The sequence below is a fragment of the Oryzias latipes genome, chromosome 21 (genome assembly GCF_053564925.1).
Source record: "Oryzias latipes strain Hd-rR chromosome 21, Olatipes_Hd-rR_3.1".
Taxonomy (NCBI): Eukaryota; Metazoa; Chordata; class Actinopteri; order Beloniformes; family Adrianichthyidae; genus Oryzias; species Oryzias latipes.
Genome location: NC_136257.1, coordinates 33,733,480 through 33,759,082, shown reverse-complemented (window position 1 = coordinate 33,759,082; position 25,603 = coordinate 33,733,480). Strand labels below are relative to the sequence as shown.

At 44.8% G+C, this 25,603-nt stretch overlaps 2 protein-coding genes, 1 long non-coding RNA gene and 1 other non-coding gene across 5 annotated transcripts; 3 read left to right on the top strand and 1 right to left on the bottom strand.

The window, feature by feature from the left end:
• Positions 1-8,650: 8,650 nt before the first annotated feature.
• cryba2b (crystallin, beta A2b) lies at positions 8,651-11,116 on the top strand. Of its 2 annotated transcripts, none has more exons than XM_004086934.2 (5): positions 8,651-8,891; positions 9,403-9,607; positions 10,228-10,369; positions 10,485-10,627; positions 10,796-11,116. In XM_004086934.2, exons 1-5 carry the CDS (start codon positions 8,666-8,668, stop codon positions 10,941-10,943), a joined length of 864 nt encoding a protein of 287 aa, XP_004086982.2. In that variant the 5' UTR covers positions 8,651-8,665; the 3' UTR covers positions 10,944-11,116. The 2 variants fall into 2 exon arrangements, with proteins under 2 accessions (XP_004086982.2, XP_004086981.1); XM_004086933.4 differs by having other exon boundaries at positions 8,752-8,891; positions 9,420-9,607.
• A 3,008-nt stretch (positions 11,117-14,124) lies between these two features.
• mir1788 (microRNA mir-1788) lies at positions 14,125-14,220 on the top strand. Its single transcript, NR_107228.1, has one exon. It is a non-coding gene; the product is annotated as a microRNA mir-1788 (primary transcript).
• A 131-nt stretch (positions 14,221-14,351) lies between these two features.
• On the bottom strand, positions 14,352-18,761 carry LOC144988639 (uncharacterized). The gene is made up of 3 exons (XR_013652599.1): positions 18,628-18,761; positions 18,419-18,470; positions 14,352-14,492 (listed from the first exon to the last, which is right to left on the bottom strand). It is a non-coding gene; the product is annotated as an uncharacterized LOC144988639 (long non-coding RNA).
• fev (FEV transcription factor, ETS family member) lies at positions 14,463-19,941 on the top strand. The gene is made up of 3 exons (XM_023951129.2): positions 14,463-17,266; positions 17,774-17,845; positions 18,698-19,941. Exons 1-3 carry the CDS (start codon positions 17,218-17,220, stop codon positions 19,237-19,239), a joined length of 663 nt encoding a protein of 220 aa, XP_023806897.1. The 5' UTR covers positions 14,463-17,217; the 3' UTR covers positions 19,240-19,941.
• Positions 19,942-25,603: the final 5,662 nt, after the last annotated feature.

Genomic DNA, 25,603 nt, shown 5'->3' with positions numbered 1-25,603 from the left:
AGCACTGAGAGGATCCTATGTGGTACACGGTGTCTTTTACTTTGAAAGGAAGTCGTGTCCAAAGTCATAATCTGTTTCATAATTGGAAGAAAAAAAAAGCCAAAATGCAAATCTATGTCTTATTTTTCTAAAGGTTGTGGTCAGCCTTTGACAGTTTATTACCTATTAATGATGAGCATGAAGCAGAAAAGTGGAGGTTTATTTTCATGAATGTCCTCTTCTGATCCTGGAATGACTCGTCCTCTTCTGTCACACGGCAGGTCTGGCGGAGCCTGAGGACACGGCCTGAGCTGTAAAAGCTCCATCAGGCAGATAATGCATATGATGCATCTAACATGTTTACCGCTGACCATTATGGGAGAAACCTGAGCTGCTTTCACTTACAGACACGCCTGATTGGCCGGCTGTGTTTGCGGATGAACAGAAGCACAGGAGCGTCAGGCAAAGGTCAGCTGTGGCCGTGGGCCCACAGAGACCCCGTGAAGAAAAAAAAGTACAGCACACATGATCCAGGTCTGAAAGGAAAACCCCCCCAAACTGATGGACAGAATTCAGATCTGCTGGTTAATAACTAAACTTTTAACTCTCATAATGTACCACCTTCTTGTGTTCTTATTGTATCTGTGATTCTGTCTTTTGTTTTGTCCTGTTTTATGTTTCCTGCCTAGGGACTATGGATGCAAATTAGCATCATTGCTATAATCCAGCATGTTTACGCTTATCATTGTTTGGTAGATGTTCATTAATGTGCACTGTCCCTATTAAATAAAGCTTAAATAAACTGGACCTCAGATGTTTCCTAAAGACAAAGGAGTTTGGACCAAATTCTACTTACATTTAGCTTTTTCCATCTTTGCTTCACTAACAATAAAGATAAATTTGGGTTATTCGAATGTTTAACAGGAAAATGTGCCTAATAGGTTCAGAAAAGGTCTTTCTAAAAAATGCATAATAATATTTTGTCCAAATGGAGTTTTCCCTTGACGTTTTACCAAAATAGGCTAAAATATGAGACTTTTATTTATTTATTTTTTACAAAAACATTAAACATTTGTTTGCTTTGAGCCAAAAATCTGCTTATTGAAAAGATTGTAGGTATTTTTTTCCTGAATAAGGTCATTTATATCCACTTCAGCTGTTTGTCCGTCCGTCAATAAGCTACAGGCTTTTTAACAACCTCAAACACAAGAAGAAGAAGAAGTAAACCACAGCAGTTTAAGGTCATTATAATTCTTAAATTCCCGGATTACTTTTTACTTTGGTGGTTTGAAAGCCAAAGGATCCGATCACTGTTTTTTTTCTTCTCCAGGTGTACACCTGAAAAAGGTGTCACTCTGTGCACGCGGCCCACAGCAACAGGTCCGGGATCCCAGGAGGATCATTAGATGTTTGGGTTCGTAAAAGCTGGTCCAAGTGGTCCTTCTGTCTCGGGTCTACAAACGACTCCTCAGTCCGCCCGCGCCGTCATTTGCAAGGCAAAAGCTGCAGGGAAATGATGCGCGCGCGCGCAAGGCCCTCCGCGCGCGCTGTTGCCTGGCACCGGGGAGGAGAGGAGGGAGGAGGAGGCTCTGAGATAATTCATTTCACGCGCGTGCGTGCACGTGCATGTCTCACCCCTCACCTCCAACAGACACAGACGGAGGCAGCCCCTCCCTCCCAAAGTCAATATTGGATCAAGCGCGACAGGTGTCCGCGCGCGCACCCAGGAGCCACCTCAGGGGGGAGGAGAGAGGACTGGGAGTGCGCGCGCGGCACAGGTATAAAGAGTGCACACCTGTCACAGCAGCGGGACTCGGCGCGCGGGGTCAGGCTCTTCTCACACAGGTAGGTCGTCATTTCATGTCGTCATTTCACTTCATGATCCGGAGTTTGCAAAAACTTTCTAATTTTGTTTTTGTCCTTAATAAAACAGGACGGAAGGAGGCCGCCGGCGCGCGCAGCACGCACGAGCCCCTCCACCTTTGTGGCTTTTCCTGTTTGTCCGTATTTGCTTCACGTTGAGCCTCACGTACAATACCTGAAGATGAAGTTTTGTTCGTTCGGCTCGCGTTACGCAGGTACGGATCAGCGGCGGGAAAAGACACCGGCGGACGGGGGAGGGGGGGGGGGGCTGGCTCTGCATGCAAAGCAAAACCATCTGCTAAAAATGTGACTTTTCAGAAAATGCATCAGTTGAATAGATCACGTGACGGCAGGTATCCAGTGAGAAGGCGGGAGATTTGCATAAAACTGGCGGCAGAGGCAGAGAGGAGGGCAGCTGGGATGTCAGAGTTAAGTCGGGGGCAAAGTTTTCCAGGGGTTTTGTGTGCTTCTGTTTGTCCAGCATCCTCACTGAAAAGATGCAGCTTTGCTTCCTAGTCAGGACACACCTGCAGGGGCCCACCTGTCTGCACAAAAGACCCCCGCTCTGACCCAACAGGCTGACATTTGCCTGGATTTGCATCTCCTCTGATGTTGACACGTTCATTAGAGCTGCAGGTTCTTCCGGGCCGCCGGGATGATTTACATCACCTGCCTGCAGATCACAAAGATCCAGAGGAGCTGCAGGCAGGCGATGTTAATGATTCACTAAACATTATGCACACGAAATACAAGCCATCTGGATGTTGTGGAGGATGCTTCCAGTTCAACACTAATGAAGCAAACACCTTCAGGGGCTTTGACAATAAACTGAACAAACAGACGGATCTGCTTCGCTGAAAATAAAAAGGATTTGTCGTCTCCATCAGCAGCAGAAAAAAGTTCACACAATCACAAACAAAACCACACTAAACATCAGCTGTGCAGAAATGATTCACAACATTTTGGGGGTGGGGTTTTTTCTCAATCTACACCCCCCCACACCCCCCAATGTCCATGTTAAACCGCATCATTAGATAAAAGGACATTATCACCAGCTTCCACGTCATTCTGGAGAAAGCCCGCTCCACCTGAAGGCCTGTTTGCCTGAACATCCAGTCAATATTTGCTTTAAAGGCAGGGGACGCCGCGCGCTCCTCGGTATCCTGGTTACCCTTCAGACGGCTCCTGCTGTCACTGCTGCGCCTGGGACCCTCCTGGGCCCCCACCTGCTCACCTGTCAGGAGCTGAATGACGCCCCCGTCCCAGTGACACTGCAAGGCCTCTGCAGTGACTTCCCCTGTGTTTGACTGAACCTTTCTAAAGTCTAGAAGGGCAGACGGATGCAGGAACTGTTCTCACCTGAACCTGTTTGACACACAGCCGAACACAGTTCCTCTTCTTTACTTTGGGGTTGAATTACATTGAAGTTGGATGTTTTTGTGGAAAAGCAACAGAAACAGAGATGACGGATGCAGAGAGGGGGAAATAAGAAAAGATGGAAGCTTCAGCTTCTTCTTCCCGCCTTCTGATCTTCAGCGTCAGAGGTCTCTCAGCAGAGACTCCTCTTCCTCGCCTGCTGGCTCCTGTGTGACCCTAAACGGCGTCTGCTTCATCACCAGCTGTGTTTGGATCGGTGCAGCTGGAGCTTGATTGCATTTGTGAGGCCTGCCCGCCGCTCCTCGCTGTTATCTGAAAATGGTGGCGAGCGGCTACCCACAGGCTGTGAGTGTGTGTGCACGTGCACACCCTGCCTGCAGGCCGTGTGCTGTTTCCTCTGACAGTTACTGATAAAGAAGAGTCATGCAAATCCCTGAGGCCTGTTTCCAGGTGGCTCCCCCCTCACCTTTTCCCTGTCATGCTGGACTGAATAAGTCTTAAAAGTTGATTCTTTTCCCCGCTGAAACGGCCTCTTCACTGCAGCCTGTTTGCGTTCACGGCCTCACCGTGGGGGGGGGGGCTGTCATCACATTTTAATTCTGCAGAGGGTTTATCTCTGTTTGCCTCCCCCAGCAATGATTCATGAGGCTTCCAAAAACAACAACAACCAACCCACCAGGATCCATGTGAGATTTTTCCGTGTTTCGTGTCCAGATGCTGTTTCTGGTCAGAGAACAGCGAGGACAAGCGGAGGCGGCGAGCAGATGTCCTGCTCACATCACCCCTAGCTGGATTAGTTTCCATGGTAACGTTCCACCTGAAGGAGGGCATTTATTCAGGACAATCCACATGGCAGCACACTTGTGTGTGTCGCAGCTGTGAACTGGTTATAACTAGTCAAGATAGTTTTCACCACCACAAACAACTTCATGGTCTAAAGAGGATTTTATGAAAAAGGTCAGATTCAGTTGGAATGTTTCACTGAAATTTGACAAAACCAGATGGTGAAGGAAAAGAATTTCTGCAGAAACAATTTAAAAAAAAAGAAAGCATTTGACTGCTACTAACTGGTAATTTTCTGTTTAATGATGTAGTAAATGGACCTGAAAATGGAAAACAGAAAAACCTTTTGATGGTTGGTCTTAACTGTTTAAAACTGCAGAGAGCCTGTTTTTTCTGGGGTGTCTGGCGTGTTAACAAGTTCTTCTGCAGGGAATTGATGTTTTTTGCACTTTCTTCCCGTCTGACTCCCCTTCTCCGTGTGGCTTTACGTGTCCATGGTGCCAAACCTGAACAGCATCCTGATGGGATGCAGCTGCACACAGAGACCCGGAAGCGGTCCTGTTGCATCTGGACACACTGTACAGAAACCCAGGAGGGACTCGTTCACAAAACCCTCATGACGGATGAAAAGCTCGTCTGCAGAAGAGTCTCGACCTTGTTTTTCATCATAAATCATAGTTCCCCACTTCTGAGTTCTGCAGAAGGAGCTGCATTTCCAGAAGAACATGCAGGATTGGATGCTGTATTGCTCAATGAAAATGAAACTTAACCCTTGTTCTATCTTAGATGACCCCCCCCCCCCCCCCCTTACATTGACGTGTTCTCCCTACCATGACAAAGGTGGATAAAGGTGGAAAGATTTCATGTAATCCATGGACACCAGTGAAGATCACAAATCATTGAAGAACAAAGGTTCAGAGCTCTGTCTATTCAATTCAATGCTCCATGAAGAGGTTGACTGGTGACTTCATGTTGCTCCATAGTTGTGAGTGTGTCTGTGTCTTTGTGTAGCCCTGTGACGGACTGGAGACCTGGCCGGGATCCACCCCACCTTTGTTTGCCGGGAGCTGGGTGTCTTCCAGCAACCCCATGACCCCGATCAGCAATAATCAGGTTTAGATGGGTGGATGAATGGAGGTGCAAAGGTGCATTGTGGATGTTTGCAACTTTTCCTGATTTAGTTTCTGTGACACAAATGAGATCCAGACAGTGGTTCCATAAATTCTGAACAAGCATCAGGCCAGATTTGCTCAAATCCTTGGAGTCCAGGCCGCGTTTAGGACCATTCTTATACAAACTCAGGCTAAAATCTCTCAAATTCTCCTTTTAGCGTGAGTTTTTCTTCAGAACAACAATGGATTTGGATCACAAACAGGTTTGATGGACCTTTTGTCAAAACTGGGCCTGACGTTCACACACACCTGTCTGTCTGAGTTCATGCAGCCGAGCATCTCAGCAGGACAAAACACGGAAAGTTACCATGGAAACAGAGTCTGCAGCTGGAGGATGACAGAGACTTATTAAGCCCTTTTTTTTGTTAACGGCAGGGTTTGTTTCCCCAACAGAGACGCCCCCGCCACAACCAAAGGCTGCACCAAATGTTAGGACTACACGAGCTGGTCGTGACTTTTAAACTTTTCCGCTTCGTTTTTAACAGATATTTATGGAACAGTGAACATCTGTCTGGTGTGACAAATTGAGACTTAACCCATGAAGGTCAGCTGACCTCATAGTCCGTAGAACGGGAACGGCCTCTGCTGCACAGCTCACCTGTCAGGAGCTGAATGACGCCCCCGTCCCAGTGACACTGCAAGGCCTCTGCAGTGACTTCCCCTGTGTTTGACTGAACCTTTCTAAAGTCTAGAAGGGCAGACGGATGCAGGAACTGTTCTCACCTGAACCTGTTTGACACACAGCAGAACACAGTTCCTCTTCTTTATTTTGGGGTTGAATTACATTGAAGTTGGATGTTTTTGTGGAAAAGCAACAGAAACAGAGATGACGGATGCAGAGAGGGGGAAATAAGAAAAGATGGAAGCTTCAGCTTCTTCTTCCCGCCTTCTGATCTTCAGCGTCAGAGGTCTCTCAGCAGAGACTCCTCTTCCTCGCCTGCTGGCTCCTGTGTGACCCTAAACGGCGTCTGCTTCATCACCAGCTGTGTTTGGATCGGTGCAGCTGGAGCTTGATTGCATTTGTGAGGCCTGCCCGCTGCTCCTCGCTGTTATCTGAAAATGGTGGCGAGCGGCTGGATACCCACAGGCTGCACAGCTCAGCCTCCCCGTGTGATCAGTGAGCGCACGTGAATGGATTCTTGTTATATTGCCAGATAAGGATTCAAAGTAGAACCAAACAGTACCCAGTCTGTACTGAAGCACACTGAACCTCACGCATGCAAATTCCTGCTGTCGGCTGGATTTAACAGGGAAATGAAGGGCGCACGCGTGTGTTCTCCTTTGTCTGGGACTCATGTAGGTTCGGTTCAAAGATCCCTGTCTGCAGCTCCAAAGCTGCAGACAGGGATCCGGGTTGGTCATGTGACAAGGCTGCCGCTCGCTTTCTTCTACAATTTTCTCATTCAGATGCACTGAAAACAGTTTTATTGTGACACACAGACATATACAATTTTTTTAATCTATAAAGGTAATTTAGTAAAATCTAACTGTTCAAATCTCACTTTAACGAAGCTATTCCATGTTTTGAAAAGTAGGAATGAACAATGATTGATAGAACTCTGTGAAGGTGAGTTACGTTGGCCACGCCCAGACCTGAGAACCACCGCAGCCGTCAGCGAAACAGATGACAGGCCTCAAAAGAACAAACCAACATGAAGTCTTTCCACAAAGTCGGAAAGACGTTTCTCCATCTTTGGGACTATAGAGATGTGAGATCCATCCTCCATGCAGACATGGAACGCTGGAACAGTGAGTCCAGGAGAACACGGAGAACTCATCCAGAGGAAGGAGGCGTCAGTGACTCCGATCCCAGTCAGGAAGAAATTCCGGGACAAAAATGGATCCAACAGTCTGTCACAGCGGCCTAGTGATGGAGTGTCTGCCCTGAAAGTAGTAGGTCATGGGTTCAAATCCAAACTGATTCAGACTAAAAATAGAACCCGACCCCCTCCCTTCTTGACAAGGGGTTCCTCAGCATTGCTGTGCCTGCAGCTCCCCCAAGGGAGGGGTCAAATGTGAATGGGACTTTAACTTCACTTCATGGACTTTGGCTCAAGGGCAATTGGGTTCTTTCAGATTTAAGTTCACCTCTGAATGATGAAGAACAAAACAACTGATTCTCCAATGTGGCTGAACTGAAATGATCCTCCCAAAGGGATCTGCCAACATTCCTGCACAGACGGGAGCCGAAGTTTGCACATTTGTCACACATTTAATAAAACAATCACCAATCAAACCGGAAATGTTTTATTTACTGAGGTTAAATGAGTCAAACTACTTTATTAATGAAAAACATGTAAATTACATCACAATTCTTTATAAAAACAACAAAAATGATTCCTTTTTCCAGATGAGCTCAGAATTTAAGGTGAAATATAATAAAATAAAAAACAACTTGTGTTAATTCTGACCTGCTGTTTATTTTTTTTTAAATGAACAAGGCATGTTGGGTCAGTGTATCAAGGTAAACAAAATTCTCCGTCCTGCAATAAAACACAAAGAAAACATCTGTGTCTATATAAGCCCAGCCTTTCACCTGCCCATCACCTGCTCTGGGGGGAAGCAGGCAGACGCACACGAGCAGAGAAAGACAAAGGATGAGTGAGCGGAGGACAAAGAGAAAGCTGTTCACATATGTAAACAACACCCCCCACCCCACTGAGAAACTACATCCAACTTCAGCGTCTAACCCGCTCCGACTGGGACGCTGACATCCACATCATCCGACCGCAGAGGCTCCATCCATCTGCAGCTCTCAGCTGCAGCAGGAGCTGAAGGCCAGACTCAGGTTCAACTGCTGCACGGGCTGTAATAAACACTTTGGCCACTAGGTGTCACTGCTGCAGCAGCAAAACAGGATTGGAGATCATAGAAAACCGAAAAAACAAAATAATAATTTAGAAAAAATGAAATCAATCAAAAAAAAAATCAGATTAAAGACACCAAGCAGAAATTCAAAGCCTGATCTTTTAGCTTTTAAACTTTTTTTTTAAGTCAAACTAAATGATTCATTTAGGAACATTGAGTTTTGTTTCCTTTAGAATATGGAGCTCCTTCAGAGAGCAGAGAAAACCTTCACAGCAACACGTCTATGAACGGCATAAAAAAAGCACAGATTTTATTAAACATCTCCCTGTCACCATCACTACTGCAGGAAATCTAAAACTTCATGTCACTTTCTGCAGAAGCGTGAGATGATGTGTGGCCCAACCGAGCATCCAGAGCTTCCCTTCAGCCCATTCTCTCTAGATCATCTGGAACAGACAGAGAGGTGCCCTCTAGATAACATGGACACGCTCCCTCGTCCTCACTTCGGTGGGAGCCTCGGACCGCTTCCCCTCCTCTGGTTCAGGGTCCGGCTTACCTCTGGGTCGGAGGGAGAGAGGGGATCAGCTCCCAGAATGTGTCTATTATCCTGCCACACCAATCAAACTGTTGTGTCAGTGCGTTGCCTTTGTATAGCGGCGGGTCAGGTTGCCTCTGCCGTATTGATGACTCAGAGGGTTTGGGGCTCTGAGGACAAAGGGGCTCTGGAGCCTCCACAAAGCGCCAGGCTAATGCTGCCCTTTCAGCCGGCCCGCTCAGCTGCTGAGTGTGCAAGGCTGAGGGGCAAATGGAGTGTCCCGGGTCCAGGGGGCCCCGGCCCTATAAAAACGCAGGCGAGGCTCTCCTCCCCGACATTGATTATACTGGATCTGTCCCACATCAGTACCGTCTGTAAGTATCATCACGCCGCCTCAGGCTTAGAAAGTGCGTGGAGGGGTGGAGCCTCAACCGATGACTGGATTGATGGGAGTTAAAAATACAAATAGCACTCCATCTTTATTTAACTCTGAAATGCTAAATGATTAGAAATGGGTCAGAGAGGTGCAGGTTTGCTCGTGAAAAAAACAAACACACAAGCAGCTGTTTTCAAACCTGGGATGGTGCGTCACCTTCAAATCAAATGAAAGAAGTCCAAAGGAGCTTTTAAATCCATCTAGCTGCTATTTTAAAGGTGTGATGCTGAAGTTCCACTGTCTGCTTTTGTGAGGACAGCAGAGACACTTTAAAGGGACGTTCATTTGGGGAATATCTACAGCTATATCAGCAGCTTTTTGTTGTAAAAGACTGAAATGCAGGAAGCTGAAGAAACGTCAAGAACTTTCAAATGAAATCTTCTCACTTAAAAATGTCGAAGTAACTAAAGTTTGCTTTCTGAATCTGTTTTTTGACCCTTCACCTGCAGTATATCTTCTTCTACAGAGATTGACCCCTGAGGGAGAAGCGGCAGCCATGAACACTCAACAGATGGAGCAGATGGGCCAGTTCCGGATCACAGTCTGGGAGGAGGAGAACTTCCAGGGAAAGCGCTGTGAGTTCATGCTGGAGTGCCAGAACATCATGGAGAGGGGCTTCCACAAGATCCGCTCCATCAAGGTGGAGAATGGACCGTAAGTGGGATCTGCCGGATGGCTTCTCTGTCCCTCTTGGACTTTCCTCTCATCTGAATGGATCCTGTTTGGCTTCTTTGTTCTTCGGCTTGGCTCCTCCTGTCAGTCGTCTCTGAGGGAACCACCTCTTAAAATGAAATATGATCATTTCTAGGTCTCACATGTTGGGATGCTTTCTTGGCTTTTTCTGTCATCTGCTTGAAAAAGTCTGATTAAAGCAGACTTGGCTTGAATGTGCACGCGAACAAAAGATGGAAAATCTACAAATCACAATCTGCTGGCTTAGGACCTTGGTGTGCGTTTGTGCGCATTCATCCGAGTGTGACCCTGTTGTGATATGAGCTGGCCGTGTGCAGCTGCCGTCTGGGAGCCAGAAAGCCGTCTGACTGACTGACTGACTGCAGATCAGATAAAGCGCGCAGGCTGCTGCAGAAACGGCGGAGGCGGCAGCGGCGGCCCCGTCTGTTTGTTTGCGCCTCTCAGAGACAAAAGGAGCTGTGTTTAGTGTCCGCTCTTCTGTTTAACCATGCAGTTCATCATACATTCGCATTCTGAGGCGGGGGTCTCTCCTTTTTGGTTTAATTGCCTCTTGTTGCACCTCCCTCATGTGTCTCCTGCAGTTGGGTGGGTTACGAGTACCCAGAGTTCCAGGGGCAGCAGTTCATCCTGGAGAAGGGCGACTATCCTCGCTACGAGGCCTGGAGTGGGAACAGCAGCTACAGAACTGAGCACCTGCTTTCCTTCAGACCCATCAAGTGCGCCGTGAGTCCGTCCGGACCCCTGCCCCGGCTCCTTGCTCCGCCCTTTTGCTCTTTCAGGTGAGTTGCGAAGATCCGGGGCAGAAAAGTGAGGCCTTTTTTGTCTGTTTTCTCTGCAGAACCACAGTGACAGCAAGGTGACCCTGTACGAGTGCGAGGACTTCCAGGGTCGCAAGTTTGAGCTGTGCGACGACTACCCCTCCCTACAGGCCATGGGCTGGTGCAGCAAGGAGGTGCCCTCCATCAAAATCAACTCAGGCGCGTGAGTCCCTCTTCCTGTTTCCTCAGAGTGCAGCTGGAGTTTCCTGCTCACACAATCCGGCTTACAAACAAGTGCCAATTAAAAAGTCCGCATGAGCGTGTCGTGTCACAAAGTCTCACTGAATCCAGCTACCTGGCCTCACCTCCAACCCCTCCTCCCTCTCTGCAGCTGGGTTGCCTACCAGTTCCCTGGTTACCGTGGATACCAGTACATCCTGGAGAGAGACAGACACCAAGGCGAGTACAGATGCTACAACGAGTACAGCACCCAGGCTCACACCAACCAGGTGCAGTCCATTCGCAGGATCCAGCACTAAGCCTGAAAACAAAGAAACTCTCCCCCCCCCAGACCTGGACAGACCGCTGTCACAGATCAGTAGATGGACAAATGCTTTCGATCGCCCTGTGGCTCTGCATGTATGGAAATCTAAGTACCTGCTTCCACTCTCATGCTCTTGAAATAGGAAATAAAGGCTTTTCTTCCACCCTAGAGACTGTCTGTCTGCATTCTTTTCCTTTCATCACCACCATGAGAAAGACGCACAGACATTTACTGCTCATCTGAAGCTTTAGCCTGATGAAGAGGAGGAGAGTCCTCTGCTTCTGTTAGCTCTTATTTAGGGTGATATTGTTCTTGGCAGACTGGATTCTTATTTCCAATAAAATAAGAGCGCCAGTTTCCAGAGGCTTTGATTTTCTTGGGACATGAGGCCAAACGTACAGAATCTATGACCGGAGCATCAGGCATTTCTGAGTGTAGACGTTAAAACAATTGTCTCCTTTAAAGAAGGAGCAGCAGATGCTAGATGTGGCAGAAAAAAGGTGAATATGAAAACGTGATCATAGTGAGAGAGAGTTTCCTCTTTTCTGTCAAACCTACAGAATTGTGAAAAACCTACTTTGAGCTCCAGAGGAAAGTCATGTTAAAACTGAAACAAAAGGTTTAATTCATAAACGTTTTTGTTGAAACTGTGAATATTACAACAATCGTGAACCGATTAAATTAAAAAAGATTTGTTTTAAGCTTCATTGGACGGTTTGTACAAACCTCCTGAAAGCGCATCTCAGTGAGACGGATTCTGGACTTCAACTAAAAAAACTTCATTTTGGATCAAGTTCAGGTTTTTGGGCCCCAGCTCTGCTGCAGAGAAGCTAAAGGTTCTGACTTTTTGTAACTTGGTTTTTATTGAGGGTTTTCCAGTTGTCAGTGTTTACAGACATGGGTCAGTAACTACAACAAAAAACAAAAGGAAACAAAATACATAATAATAGTGTTTTTCTTTTCTGAAATCTCTTAGATTTTTAGTGGTTTTCCACATTTTGGCACCATTTTCTCCATTTTTTTGGTAAATGTCAAACTTTAGTTTTGGTTGAAATATCAATTTTTTCCATTGAGTAAATGTTACATTTGATCTTCACCCAGTCATCCTTTCCGTGTGTGTTTGTTTGTGTGTGCGTGTGTGTGTGTCCACCTTGTGACATTGTTTTGTCACTGCTTTTCTCGCCTGCCAAGAGTAACATCCTTACCAGGAGTCTTCAATATTCCATAAGTACTGAATGTAAACCCGTCCCAAACATTTTTGTTTCTTTCCAAAAGGATAGCAGTCTGGGACACCACCAAAATATACGTGTGCGATTCCCTTCCTGACTCCCACAAGACTTTGGCGTGTTCAGTAGTCTGCTTCTGATTTGGGGCGTTCTAAAATACCGTGTAAGATTCTTCCATACTAATTCTTTACATATTTGAGAGCTGGTAGAAGATCACTGAGACAGAATTTCTGGATCGAGCTCAGCTTCACATTTACTTTTAGTGTAGTGATGAGCTTTTCCCGTTTGCAGTAAAAGAACGGTAAAATGTTGAAATAACCCTTGTTTTGCTGTTTTTATAAGCATCTGATATTACTTAAGTTATTGCTGTCCCTTTTTTTGCTCTAGATCAGGTTTCCTTTCCTTTGTAAAAAAGTCCTGAATTTGTAGTAAATAAATCTCAATTTAACAATCTAAATTTATTTTTTCGTTCCCCAAAGCTAAATAGATTTCCCTCTTTTGTAGTAGTGCACCGTGAAGTAATGCCATTTGGTTCTACCATGAATCCAGCCCAGACCATCAAACTGCTGCCACCATGCTGGACTCAGAGGACGGTGCTCTTGCTGTAAGCTTGAGGTTTTACTCCAGAGTAACGGATCTTCCTGAGGGTTCACCTGTTGGTCTAGAAAGTATTTGAACCCTTTAACTCAATCAAATGGTTGAACCTTTTTTCTTCAATGATTTGTGATCTTCACTGGTGTCCATGGATTACATGAAATCTCTCCACCTTCATCCACCTTTTTCATGGTAGGGAGAACACGTCAATGGATGGGGGGGGGTCATCTAAGATAAAACAAGGGTTAGACATCATCATTATCTTCCCCTCAGGGTTTTACTGAGAAAATAAAGTGGCAGAGCAACAACCATCTGTTTTATTTTATGTTTTAAAAACTTTCAAAAGGTTTTTTGATGTCCAAAAAAGCCGACTTTGGATGATCAAACAGTCAGCTTGGTCTGGTTACAGATAGTTTTTGATGGTGTGTTTATGGACAAACCATAGACGGGGGAAAGCGAAAATTACATTTGTTTTTTCAAAACACAAGCAATTGAATGATTGATTGTTTGATTGTTTGATTGATTCCTTGAGAATTAATCACAGAGGGAAAACATAACAGCTTTTAAAAAGAACTTTTTTCTTTTACATTTAGGTTTTGTCAGTAACTGAAGGAGCTTTTGATAAATGGAACACGACAAACAATAAGGGAAGTTTATTCATGAAAACAAGACCTGTTGGACCTTTGAGAGGCCAGAGAGAACTGCAGCCCACTGCTCTGGAAGTCAGTCTCAAACATTTTTACTCTAATGGAAGGAATTTGAGTCATAAATGCTGTTTATTGTGATCAATTACGGCTAAAACGACAAAACTTCAAGCCCCTAAACTACAAAAAGCTGCATTTTGTTCTACAGATGGGAGGTTTGATCAGGAAATCTTTGGTCGTTTCTGCTAATCGACATGAGACACCATCATGTTCTCTGCTGACACCTGGATCCTGGAGTTTGTTTGCTCCACTCTCGCTCCTCCAGGACGTGAGTTTCCTTGTTACACACCCCGGCTTACGGCCCCACACCTAGAAACAACAGGATCTTTAAATAAATGTGTAACCGTGCACACACACCCTTCTCAAACATACATTCTTCTGCACGAAGTTAAAGCTTCAGCAGAGAGCCTCAGAGGGCAGAGACACCTGGGAGAGGAGCTGCAGCCACACTGGGAGCTCACAGGTAAACACAGGTACGCTTTGGCAGACCCCCCCGCTCAGTGGAAACCTTTCTACTCACCTGAGCATCACGCGCCTGCAGAACTTTCTTTGCCTAAAGTCTGATGTCAAACGTGAATTTGTGTGATTTCTTCTCAGTCTTCGGTGGACTTCTGGCTTCATCACTTGATGGACGTTCTTCTGCTTGGGTTCGGAGCTTCAGTCCAGTTTTCGAGGCTTGTTTTAAGTTGCCTGCGGCTCGTACATGGACACAGGCAGCTAAAGCAAGTCTGGAACGCTGGAAACGCACAAGAATGAGGAGGAAGATGAAGATGAAGAGAGGAGGAACACCACCAACCTGCTCTTCTTCACGTCCAAACCGGACAGGCAGGACAAGTGTCTCTTCATTTTTAGGAGAAACTCAAACAGTCGAGACACTTTGCCAGGCTTCACCATCGCTGGAGATGAAGGCCGACTCATGGAGCTCAGAAGAGACGGTCTCTGAACGTTTCTCCTTGATGGATCATCTTTTGTCGACGGTGTCGTCATTTTAGCGTTGATGTGATGATGTGTGTGTGGTTGCTGGATGAACAGAAAGGTGGAGAAATAAAAGTGGTGATTCTTTAGCTTTAAGGTTAAATATTAAACATAATGGCGACATAAACGTGACACGTTTAAATACAGTTTGTGATTTTTTCTAAACATCATACAATAGTAGTGATTTCCAAAACCACCACTAATATCTTGGAATTGGGTCCAAAAAAGGGTGAATACTAGAATTTGGAGACTAATAGTGATCATCTGTGCGGTTCCTCTGCTGTCTGACTCGAGCTGGATTCTTTACCTTTAAGGTTTAAGTTGACTCGCTCTGATGTGTTTCTGTTGTGTTACTTTGTGAGAAAATATCTCAACAAAAGCAACAGCATTTGTGTTTTTAAACCTTAAGCTGTGGAGCATCATGTGATGACGCCGTGGCTGAGGAAAAGTCCCCCAGTTCAGTTTCGAGTTGCATCACCTGGACTCGCTGACGTCCTTCGCCCTCTGGGTTTCAGTGCTGCTTATAATTATTCATGTTTAGGGGCGGGGGGCGGCGCTGTCAGTGCATACAGAAGTGATCAAGATGGACCCCCCCCCCCCAACCAAACCAAAGAATTCTGATGATGAAAAAACGACATTATTTTAAAAAATGCATCCTCAATCCTTTATACCACACACAATACTTGTGTTTTGGTGATGTGCTCTACCATTTGGTTGAGCAGGCAGTTCAAGGGTCACGACAACTGAAAAAAAAAAACTAAATGTGGTGCATTATTTGACAAACCCACCAGAACCATCAGCACCAACATTCTGGGGACAAAAGAGGATATTTATGGAAGGTCTGTATCCTCCCACATCTGCTGACAACACTGAAGCATGGAGGTGGTAGTGTGATGGTGTGGGGTTGCTTTGTACATGTAGACATTTTACCACATACATCAGAACCGTCACTTCCGGGCTTGATTAAATGTTTTACTGTGGATCATAACAAAGGACGGGATTCGGGTTCTGAAGCAGGACAACCACGAGGAAGTCCGTCTCTGAGAGGATGACATAAACAAACAGATGTGGGGTTTGAAGTGACCTTTTTACGGTGTTTGCAGAAAAAACTCTCCAGTCATGTCAGAAACAAACAATTCTCCAAACTGGAGCAGAACAAAAAAGATTAAACACTTCAGAATCGCAGACTGACTCGCACTGCAGAAAAACCTTTTATCTATAAAATGTGGCTGTTGATTCTTGACTAAAATGTGTTTTTGGTGATGTAAACCATTTGGGACAAATGTACAAGAAAGGAAAACATTTTAATGCAGAGCTCAACAGCACTACAGCAATTTTGACAGTTGTGAAGAAAAGCTTGTTCAAATGCTTTTTAATTAAAACAAAACAGAAAAGTAAATGCAGAAGGTTGAAGATGACTTAAAGTTAAGAAAAACTACAAACTAAAAATCATCACACTTCCACTGCTGTGCTTGACAATGGATGTAGAGATGACGTTTTCCATCATCTGGTTTGAGTCTCAGAGCCAAAACTGAGTTTCCAGATTGAAACATTTAAGACGTCTGAAGACATGGATTTATCTCAGCTGGGAGGGAGATCTACTCATGTTTGGAATCTGAGGCCACAATGTCAAAAAAACAAACTGTTTTCTCTAGAAATGTGTCTTTTTTCAAGATAAAGACATTTCCAGAACCTCTAAAGCGTGCTTGATTATTGGTTCAGAGAGAATTTGTTCTCATCTTTTCTTTGGACATTGGTTCAGAACTTCCTCTGTAACTATTTAAACAGATTCTGCATCTGCTGATGATCAGTAGCTCCTCCTTTGACTTCCTGACAATAAGCTTTGTAGAAGACAATGGTTTCTCCTAAACTCTGCATTCTACTGAATAAACTCCATTTAGTATCTACAGATGATGATTGGGGCTTTTCAATGATACCAAACGTTAGGGATGGGGCTCTAGAATTTGAAGTTTTGGTGGACTACAAAACTGACTGGACATTTTGGAAGTGCGAGTAAAGAGGTTGTACTGATTTCTCAGTTTTCCTACTTTTGGCTGACTCGCTGCTGAGAGGGATCTTGGTTGGAGAAACGGCCAAGATGGAGCAGCAACTGTTGAATTTGCAGATGCACAGATGTTCAGGCTGAGGCAGATGTTGCAGCAGAACCATAAAGCCCGCGTGGCTCCAAAAAGCAGCAGAGCGTCAGTGGGCATCAGAAGCTCTGGACTTACGACCTCATAACCCCCCAGATTGAGGCCATATAACCTCCAAGCCCAGCTTAGGAGGGATGAAATGTTCTTGTTTTCTCGTGCGCACTGACGCGTTTTTCAAGGTAAATATTATTTTTCCAAGGTGAAATGGCAGGCCTTTGTTGTTTACCGAGAGGTAAAGAGGCGGAAAAGTGAGGAGGATCTGAACTGGTTTCCATGTCAAACACTTCAATTCACCATAGAAACTCAGATCTTAACGCGGAAACTTTATTAAACTGTGATGGCGGATTGATAAGGCCGAATTTCTATCGGCCTCTTTTTATTGTGGGCACCAGGCGGGCTGACAGAGGTAAATTGCTCTTTTAATTAAAGCAATGCAGCAGGGGAAATTGCTGTCTGAATATTGTCTCAGAGATGGGGGCCAGTGACAGTTGCCTGGAAACTTCAATCTGTCCTCCCGCATTTATTCCAGATCCCAGTTACGAGATAAAGTTTAATAAAAATCTTTTCCTGCGCCTCCACCGAAATGAAATCCATCCCTTTCTGAACACCCGAACACAATGAGACTGGACCGCGGAGGAAAGCTCATGTTCAACATGTATCTCTCAGGTTCGTCACTTTGTCCTCACAGGAATCAGACAAACGTCCCATCTTTTCTGTCTTTTTTGGAGATTGGGCTGCGCGTCCGGCGCGCGGCGTCCGCGGCGCAGAGCGTCACGGAACCTTTTTTTCCCTCTGAAGCCCGGCTGCTCTTTTGTCGGAAATCGGAAATCCTCTTTCCTGGACGCGTTTCCTGCTCCGCGCAGACGGAACCGCATTGGACCCCAGCCGCGCCAGGATGGGCTTTGGGGAGTTTTGGTCGATTCCGCGCGCGCGTTTGATTCAAACTCATTTCTCTTGCTTCTGCACAACTGACAAGATTTGATTGAATGATTTGATCTTTTTCCTAAACCAAACGGCACTTATAAAGAATATTTTAGAATATCTTTGTGACATTTTTACTCCAACACCCCCCCCCCTTTCGTTTATTTGTATTGATTATATCATATACATGTTAATTATTCTTCATAAATGTAAATATAGATAAAAAATATTCAGATTTCTTTTCTTTTTCAGATCCAACAGAAAATCTGTTGAAAGAAAGCAAAGGAGCATCCTGGGGTCCATTAAACACAGGCGTCCAAAAAGGTAAAAAAAAGACCAAATGTTCATTGTTGCTGCCTTTGTTTTCTTTTTTAATATTTGCACGTTAACACAGAATATAACGGTCTTTCTTTTTTTTGTTTTTGTTTTACAAAAAAATAATTAGTTTAAAACGATGAACCACTTTTCATTCTATTTCCACAAATAAAATGAGATCAATCAACAAATTATGTCGGAAACATTTCTAAAATTTGACATTTAAATTATAAAAATAATTAAAAAAAAGGGTTATTTTTCTCTTGTCGGATTGTTGAGGCCTCGTTTAATAGTTTTTCCTGATTTTATTTTGTCTCATCGAAATAAAATCTACAAAAATACGTTAGGCTTTAGAGAATTTTTTTTTATATATTTGAATTCATCTCTCCTCTTTAAAATATGTTTGTTTATGGATTTGGACTGATTTTTGTTTGATCCTTGAATAATGCTATATGAGCCCAATCTCAGCGCGTTCACTACGTTATGTGAATTGTCTGTCATGACGCACCTTACGGCAATAAAGCTCTAAAAAAGAAATGTGAAGGTTTTTATGATTTAAATAGCGTTTGGTTCCGTGCTTACATTGGATGGAAGCGCGCGCAGAGCCGTGGATCTCCTTCACCTCCACGGCGCCCTGATGGAAAAACAACAAGCAGAAAGATCCACTTGATGCTTTGCGCCCCAAAGGCTGTAAAATAAAACGGATTCCTAGAATCTGATGTTTTAAATGTGAAGCTGCAAAGGAGGACTGCGTGTCTGTCTGTGGGTCATCATCGGTTCAAATTACGCACCAGATTCACTGACTGAGAGGCTGGAAATGAACGGATGACTGAAACGGTGGCTGTGTTGTTGTTGATGCAGGCAGCGGGCAGATCCAGCTGTGGCAGTTCCTGCTGGAGCTCCTGTCCGACAGCACCAACGTGTCCTGCATCGCCTGGGAGGGAACCAACGGCGAGTTCAAGCTCATCGACCCGGACGAGGTGGCGCGGCGCTGGGGGGAGCGCAAGAGCAAACCCAACATGAACTATGACAAGCTGAGCCGCGCGCTGCGCTACTACTACGACAAGAACATCATGACCAAAGTGCACGGCAAGAGGTACGCCTACAAGTTTGACTTCCACGGCCTGGCGCAGGTGTGCCAGCCGACCACCACCGAGCAGGCCATCTACAAGTTCCAGGGGAACTTCTCCCCGATCCCCTTCTCCGGGATCTCCAAACTAAACCTCGTCACCCCCGGCGTGGGGCCCTCGAGCTTCTCCTACTGGCCCGGTTCGGCCCCGGCGGCGCTGTACCACAGCCACAACCTGCAGCCCGCGGGGCCCTTCGGCACCGTGTCCCCGTCCCACATCAGCTGCGTCAACAACATCAACAGCCTGAGCAACATCAACAACCACTACAACTGACCGACGCACGCACGCACGCACGCGCACGGAAAACCCTGGACCCAAAACAGTCTCGTTTCGGGGGGAAAAATCTCCTTTTTGTTATTAAAAAATGATGTTTTATTTTATTTCACAGGATTTAGAGCATTAAATTATACATTTAATTTTTTTCTTCTTTTTAGCCTAATTTAATTTGTAAATTTATGTTTAAAAATCTGCCGTTTATAATTCTAAATGTAATGGATTATCATGACGACATTTAACCCGACTAAACAGCTGCTTTCCGCGTCTGGAAAATCCCGTTTTTCCTGATTCTGCGCCTCTGAAGGTTTGGACTCCTGGCGCCACCTCGTGGTTGTGCGGTGGAACCGTCCATTCGCCCCTCAGATGGATGGATCCTCATCTATAGTCACCGATCCATCTTTGACCTTTGACCTTTGAACGGAAGATTAACGTTAGATTTAGTTCAACTCCAACACGGAGAAGGAAAGAACCGCTCAGAGACTTTAGAAGAGGAGCGTCTCCGCGGAGAAAAACTTCTGCTCCTCTTCCTGATTTCTTCAGACTGACCGTCTCCTGCCGTCGTGTCAACAGACTGGAGCAGAAAACGAGGAAAATCAATCAAATCAGAGCTAAATTGCAGTATTTGGTTCTGCCGAGGAGAATGTTTAATACTTTGAAAAGACGAATAAAGATTGGGATGGTGGAAATGGAGAAAACAAACGTGTTCAGACCCTTCATGTGTGCTTTGGTGTTAACCTTTACTCAGAGTTTCTGCTGCAAGGCTTCCTGCAGCTCACTGGATTATTAGTTTCTACAGCGACGCTGCGTTTTTTTCTCATATTTTTGTTTTTGTTGTTGTTTTGTCAAACACAAAATCATATGTCGAACGGAAACCAAACCGTGACCCAAAAATTGAGGTTTGAGTCCAATCCTGGGAAAAGGGAAAGGTTGCACCCTCTAGTTTAGAAAAAAAGAATCCATTCATCGTATTTTGTGCGTTGAATCGTGTTTATTGCCTCTCATCTCAACAACTCTGCCAAAAGTCCTGTTTCTTCATCTTTTATTTAAACCGAGCTCATTTCCTGAATGAGGTTTCAGCTCCTTGTGTGTGAAGGCAGCTGTTCTGCTGCACAGACACTCAAACAGCTGATTAAGAAAACAGGTTTACTGGAAGAACAAAGACTCCTTCAAAGCCTGAAGGCAGGAAGAAACCAGCAGCAGATTCTTCATGAATAAACAGAGAAGGAGCTTCGTTTCCCAGCAACCCCCATTACAGTCTGCAGGAGTGACGTCCGGACAGTCAGGAGGTCAACACCCCAAAGAGGTGAAGACCGGTTCCATGAAACCGCTGGTGACCTTCTGCCCACAGTGGGCCGAGTTTCCTGGGTGATGGACATCATTCAGGTGACGTGATGGGACTCTTCAGGTCGCAGTTCATGGCTAGTGCGCCCTCTGCTGGTGCTTTCCGCACTGGCAGGTGTTGCCATGGCAGCTTTTTCCATCAGAACCAACATGAACTACTTCATCCGTTTGAGCTGCAGTACATCATCGGTCGTGTCGGACCTCGCAGGTCGCTCTTCACCCCTCACATGCATCAAAGAGCTTTGGTTCATCTTCATGTCATCAGCAGAGTCTCCACCTTCAGTTCTTCTGTTTCCTTCAGAACCCGAAGGGGTCGATCTGTTTCACAGAAGTAACTCAGAACATAAAGTTTGGTTTCCTTCTGTTCCTCCTTCTTCACATTTTCCTCTTCCTCCTGCACTCTCTTACCCTTGTGCTATCTTAGATGACCCCCCCCCCCCCCCTTCCATTGGCGTGTTCTCCCTACCATGACAAAGGTGGATAAAGGTGGAAAGATTTCATGTCGGTTCCATTTCTGAACATCTGTGAAAAGTATTTAATTTAAACGTTTGCTTTGAAATCCAGTGAAGTATTGGGTAAAACTAAACTAATCTGAAATACATTCTGTATCACAGAATGAATAGATCAAATGTCTGCACCAATTACAAGATGAAAAATACATAAATAAGAAGAGAAACAAAGTCTGGCTGAAGGTTTTCTGACGTTGTTTTTGCATGGAATCAACCAGGATGAGGGAGAAGCTGCACAGATGTTTGAGATGCAGCTAAAACCCATCTGTTGGTTTCAGAAACATCAGAATGGAGGAACCCAGGAGGTTCTGATAACTGGACTCGACGGCTGGAGAGAAATTCTGTTAATGCTGAAGAAGAGCTGAACCGTTTATTGAATTCCCCCGATCTGCAGATCAGCAGGAATGTCACAGAAGAAAAGGAGAAATGATCAGAAAGTTCTTGGTCTGTGGGGAGTAAGAAATCAGAACACATTTAAATACAAAACATGAACAAACTGTAACTTTTAGAGTTTAGGTCCCCATAATGTTGACTTTAATGCTGCTGTTGATAAGATGTCGTTTCAGTCTGTTTTCAAATCTCAGATTCTCTTTTCTTTTTCACAAACTACATTTGCTTTGAAATTTAAAAGAAAATACAACACAATACTAATAATATGTGTAGGTTGAAATCTATAATCATGAGTTTTACAGAATACATTTAAAATATAAAATTTTAAAAATATATTTGAACCAAAATAAACTTAAAATAGTTACAAGTTTTGTCTGATTTAAAAATATATATTTATAAAGACCCAGTAGAACACCAGTCTGGGAACCCCAACCCCCCCCCCCCCCCCCCCGGAGCAAGTGGCCGGGGCATCTTTGCTTAGACTGCTGCCCCCACGACCCGGTCCCTGAATGAGCAGAAGAAGATGGATGCATATGTATATATATTTTGTAAAACATTCCCTACATCAGGAGACAGGAGGCTCCAGAGCCACGAACGACTCTTTCATCCCTCCATGTGGCTCTTTGGCTTTGAAGAAATATGGTAACATTCGGAATAAATATTGTTTTTGGGGGGGTTCATTTGTTTTTTCATCTACTTTTAGATTTATAACACGTCAGGTAAATGAGCAGAATGATGGTAGAAGCTGCTGTCAGAATGAGCTTGAAGTCATATCAGAGGCAGTTCTTCAATCACACAGCTGCTCCTACATCTATAGATTAACACATGGATTCTACACCAATGACGTTATGCTTGTGTTTGATGGGGAAAGAAGAAAAAGCGTGAAGGGGCGCACACGAAGTCAGCAGGGAAAATACTATGTTTGACTTTTTGGAATTTAAAATAAAACATATCCTGTGTAAAATAAGATCCTTCTGCTGCAACAGGGTGTGCTTTATTTTGAAAAGAACTTGTGTGTGCTGCTGTCAAAAGTTGGAATTGTCACATGTCTAAACACTGTTGTGATTCATAATTGTAAATATTTAAAAGCCGAAATCATAAAGGAATGGCTTAATAGGCACAAAAACATAGATACAGTTCATTTTTCTGAATGATGAAGTGGGATTTTGCGGGTAAACTGAACCGGGTGCGTGGCGGTTTAGGGGCTACAGGTTGCAGACCCTCTGACCCAAACATAGAAGTGTTTATTGTGAATCTGATATATGCTTTATGCCATCTTCACTGTAAATGAGGAACAGGAAGTTCAGATTCTAATGGATTCTTCTCTTCTGTTTTCCTTGGGTTGATCATCAGGATGGAACTGAGGGTTTTTCTGATGACAGTCACTGCTGTCAGCCAGGTGGGGGCGCTGTTGCCCTTCTCAAAGAGGAGCAAAGTTTACATAACACTATGACTAAGTACTGTTTTACTATAGAAGATTCAAAAATAGCCGACGATGTTCCCACCTCTTTGTGCTTCGGCTCCACCTGCCGAGAGGCCGAGCACAAAGGAGGAGAGGGAAGGAGGAAAACGTCGATCCGAGCAGGTGGAGGTGTGGAGGGTTTGCTCCTTTCAGATAAAAAGCAGATCTGATGATGGTGTGAGGGAGAGGAGGAGGGAGGGAGGAAGAGCTCATTCATGCAGCAGTGCTTGTGAGCGGCATATCAATGAGACAGACTGCAGGTCGCCATTGACAACTGAATGTCTCTGCAGCTCAGGTCCTGCTCAGGCTCAGCAGCACAAACACAGCAGAAATGTGAGGGTTCAGGCACGTCTTCCTCCTCTTCCTCCTCCTCCTCTCCTGTAACCAGCTCAGCCTCATCACGGCTCGTCTTGCGTAATGAAGCTGGTGGGTGTTTTCCTGCAGCCTGCGGGATTATCTGACTGAACGCTGAAGTAAACCGAGATGATGAGGAGGAAACACTTCCGGCTGCTCCTCAGTCATCCAGCAGGAGGAGGTGCACCAACAATCTGTGTCCACACAGAAACCTTTCACTATTCCTTAGTTTTTATGCACTTACTTCCGCAAAAAAAGATTTGTTTTTAAAAGATTGACAGATTAAGCCAGGCTGCCACGCCTCTGCCTGTCTGCCCCGGGGCAGCTGTGGTACATCAGCAGTCACCATCACCAAGCAGGAATGAATAATGGACACATTGGAAGAACTTTGAGCGTCTGGAAAAGTGCAGATACAAATCCAATCCATTATTAATATTATAATTATTACATTTGATGCTCATTTTTAAAGCTCCTCTGTTCGTCCCTTTACTCCCATCAGCCCCGCTTTCTCCACAAAGTAAGATTATTTTCAGATGATCATCAAAGCTCGACTGGAATAAAATCTTCTCGTGTTGGAATCCAACCGACCCAGGAACCTGTCGGTGTCTCAGAAACACCGTTTTTTTTCTTCACAGGTGAGTTTCCGACTTAAGCAGGTCTGTCTGCCCCCAAAAGAGACACCTGGGGGGTGTTGGTAACGTCAAACCGTGAACATGATGTGCTTTGTGCTAAACCTCACAGGCTGTGACTCATTCATTCAGGAGAAAGGAGGGATGACGGCTGAGTAAATTTACAGCACCTCACCTACGAAACAGACTGAAAGAGGAGACAACTGCGAAGAAGAGTGACTCGTCTGTGAGGACAAGGATCCTCGTCTCCTTTTTTTATCTAGACTCTTACAACAAATCCTGGTTTCAAGAAAATATTTATTAAAACCACAAAGAAATGATGAAATATTCTGAAAAAGTTCCAATGTTTAGTGGAGTCTTTTTCTGTGAAATTGATGCCAAAAATGTAAACTTTATTATATTCACTTTATAAAAAAGTTATTCCGTCCATTTTCTAAGTGATCTTGTCCTGTGTTTGGGGTCATTTTTCTTTGTCGCCCCCCCTTTGACCCTTTCTGGATGTGGGGGTGGTCTACATGGAGGATCAGCCCAGTCTTTGTGGTGTTCCGGTGGAAAATTGGAGTAAACACAGGGAGAAGGGAATTAAGGGCGTGCCTCACCTGTCTGCAAAGCTGGTGACCAAGTGGCCCCGCTGCAACTTAACACCTGCGTAATCTAGTTAAAGAGATTAGCAGGCTGGTTATGTAGCAACAGGACAGCAGAATAGACATAATCCCTGTGAGTGTTAGAGCAGATGATCCACTTTAGGACTTTTTCTGTATGGAAGGAATGCAGGTGAGAAAACAGCTCCAGTCAGAAGAAAGAGCGTTGAAAAAAATGTTTTAGTTTGTTTTTAACTGGATACTTTTCTCATTTACAGGATCAAACCATTTCTATAGAACATATTTAATGTTAATATGTGATTTCTTTAATCTTATTTAATTCACACAAAACGGCTGACAAAGAAACATCTGGATTGTCCCTGAAACCTTTTGATGAGACAGAGGAGGAGCTTTCTGAGCTTAAACAGACAGACTTTCAGAACATCAGGGCAACAGTCAAACATGGCAGTGGTAGTGCAGTAGTATGGGTTTGCTTTGCAGCGTCAGACCCCAGAAGACGTCATGGGAGCATGCCAGAAGCAGCTGAATGAGTTTAAGAAAGAGAGATGAAGAGGTTCTGCTGAAGGTCACTTCACAGACACCCAGCTGGTGAAGACATTCAGAGGAGGACCTTCAGGTCCGGTGGAAAAGTGGAGTAAACACAGGGAGAAGGGAATTAAGGGCGTGCTGCGGTCTGATGAGTTTTATTCTGCAGAGATTTTATCTGAGCCTTTTTCTGGACTGCTTCAGACTCCAAGAACAGAGGACACAACATCTTTGACTTGGGGTGTCCTGATCATTTATTTTACCTCTAGTATGCAATAGTCGCGATGCAGTACGGTGGTGTAGTGGTTAGCAGTCTCATCCCAACGTGAAAACACCTCAAAACCCAGCTGGGTTCTTCGTGTGTGGAGTTTATGTTCTCCTGGTTCAAACAGATGCTTCTTAGGTTCCTTGATGGTTCCAAACTGTCCTGTAGGACTGTGCTTGTGTGTCTCTGAACTGCAGAACTGTCCAGGGTGAAGCACGCCTTCACCTGACTGCAGGTAGGATAGGCCCCAGCAACCCTGTGACCCCTTATGGGCGGAAGCTTCA

Excerpts from the sequence above, each read along its gene's own strand:
- fev (XM_023951129.2), top strand. The coding sequence starts at position 17,218 with ATGAGACTGGACCGCGGAGGAAAGCTCATGTTCAACATGTATCTCTCA. Across the intron at positions 17,267-17,773 it reads GTTCAACATGTATCTCTCAG|ATCCAACAGAAAATCTGTTG; the intron begins GTTCGTCACTTT and ends TTTCTTTTTCAG. Across the intron at positions 17,846-18,697 it reads AAACACAGGCGTCCAAAAAG|GCAGCGGGCAGATCCAGCTG; the intron begins GTAAAAAAAAGA and ends TTGTTGATGCAG.
- cryba2b (XM_004086934.2), top strand. The coding sequence starts at position 8,666 with ATGACTCAGAGGGTTTGGGGCTCTGAGGACAAAGGGGCTCTGGAGCCT. Across the intron at positions 10,370-10,484 it reads TCAGACCCATCAAGTGCGCC|AACCACAGTGACAGCAAGGT; the intron begins GTGAGTCCGTCC and ends TTTTCTCTGCAG. Across the intron at positions 10,628-10,795 it reads ATCAAAATCAACTCAGGCGC|CTGGGTTGCCTACCAGTTCC; the intron begins GTGAGTCCCTCT and ends CCCTCTCTGCAG.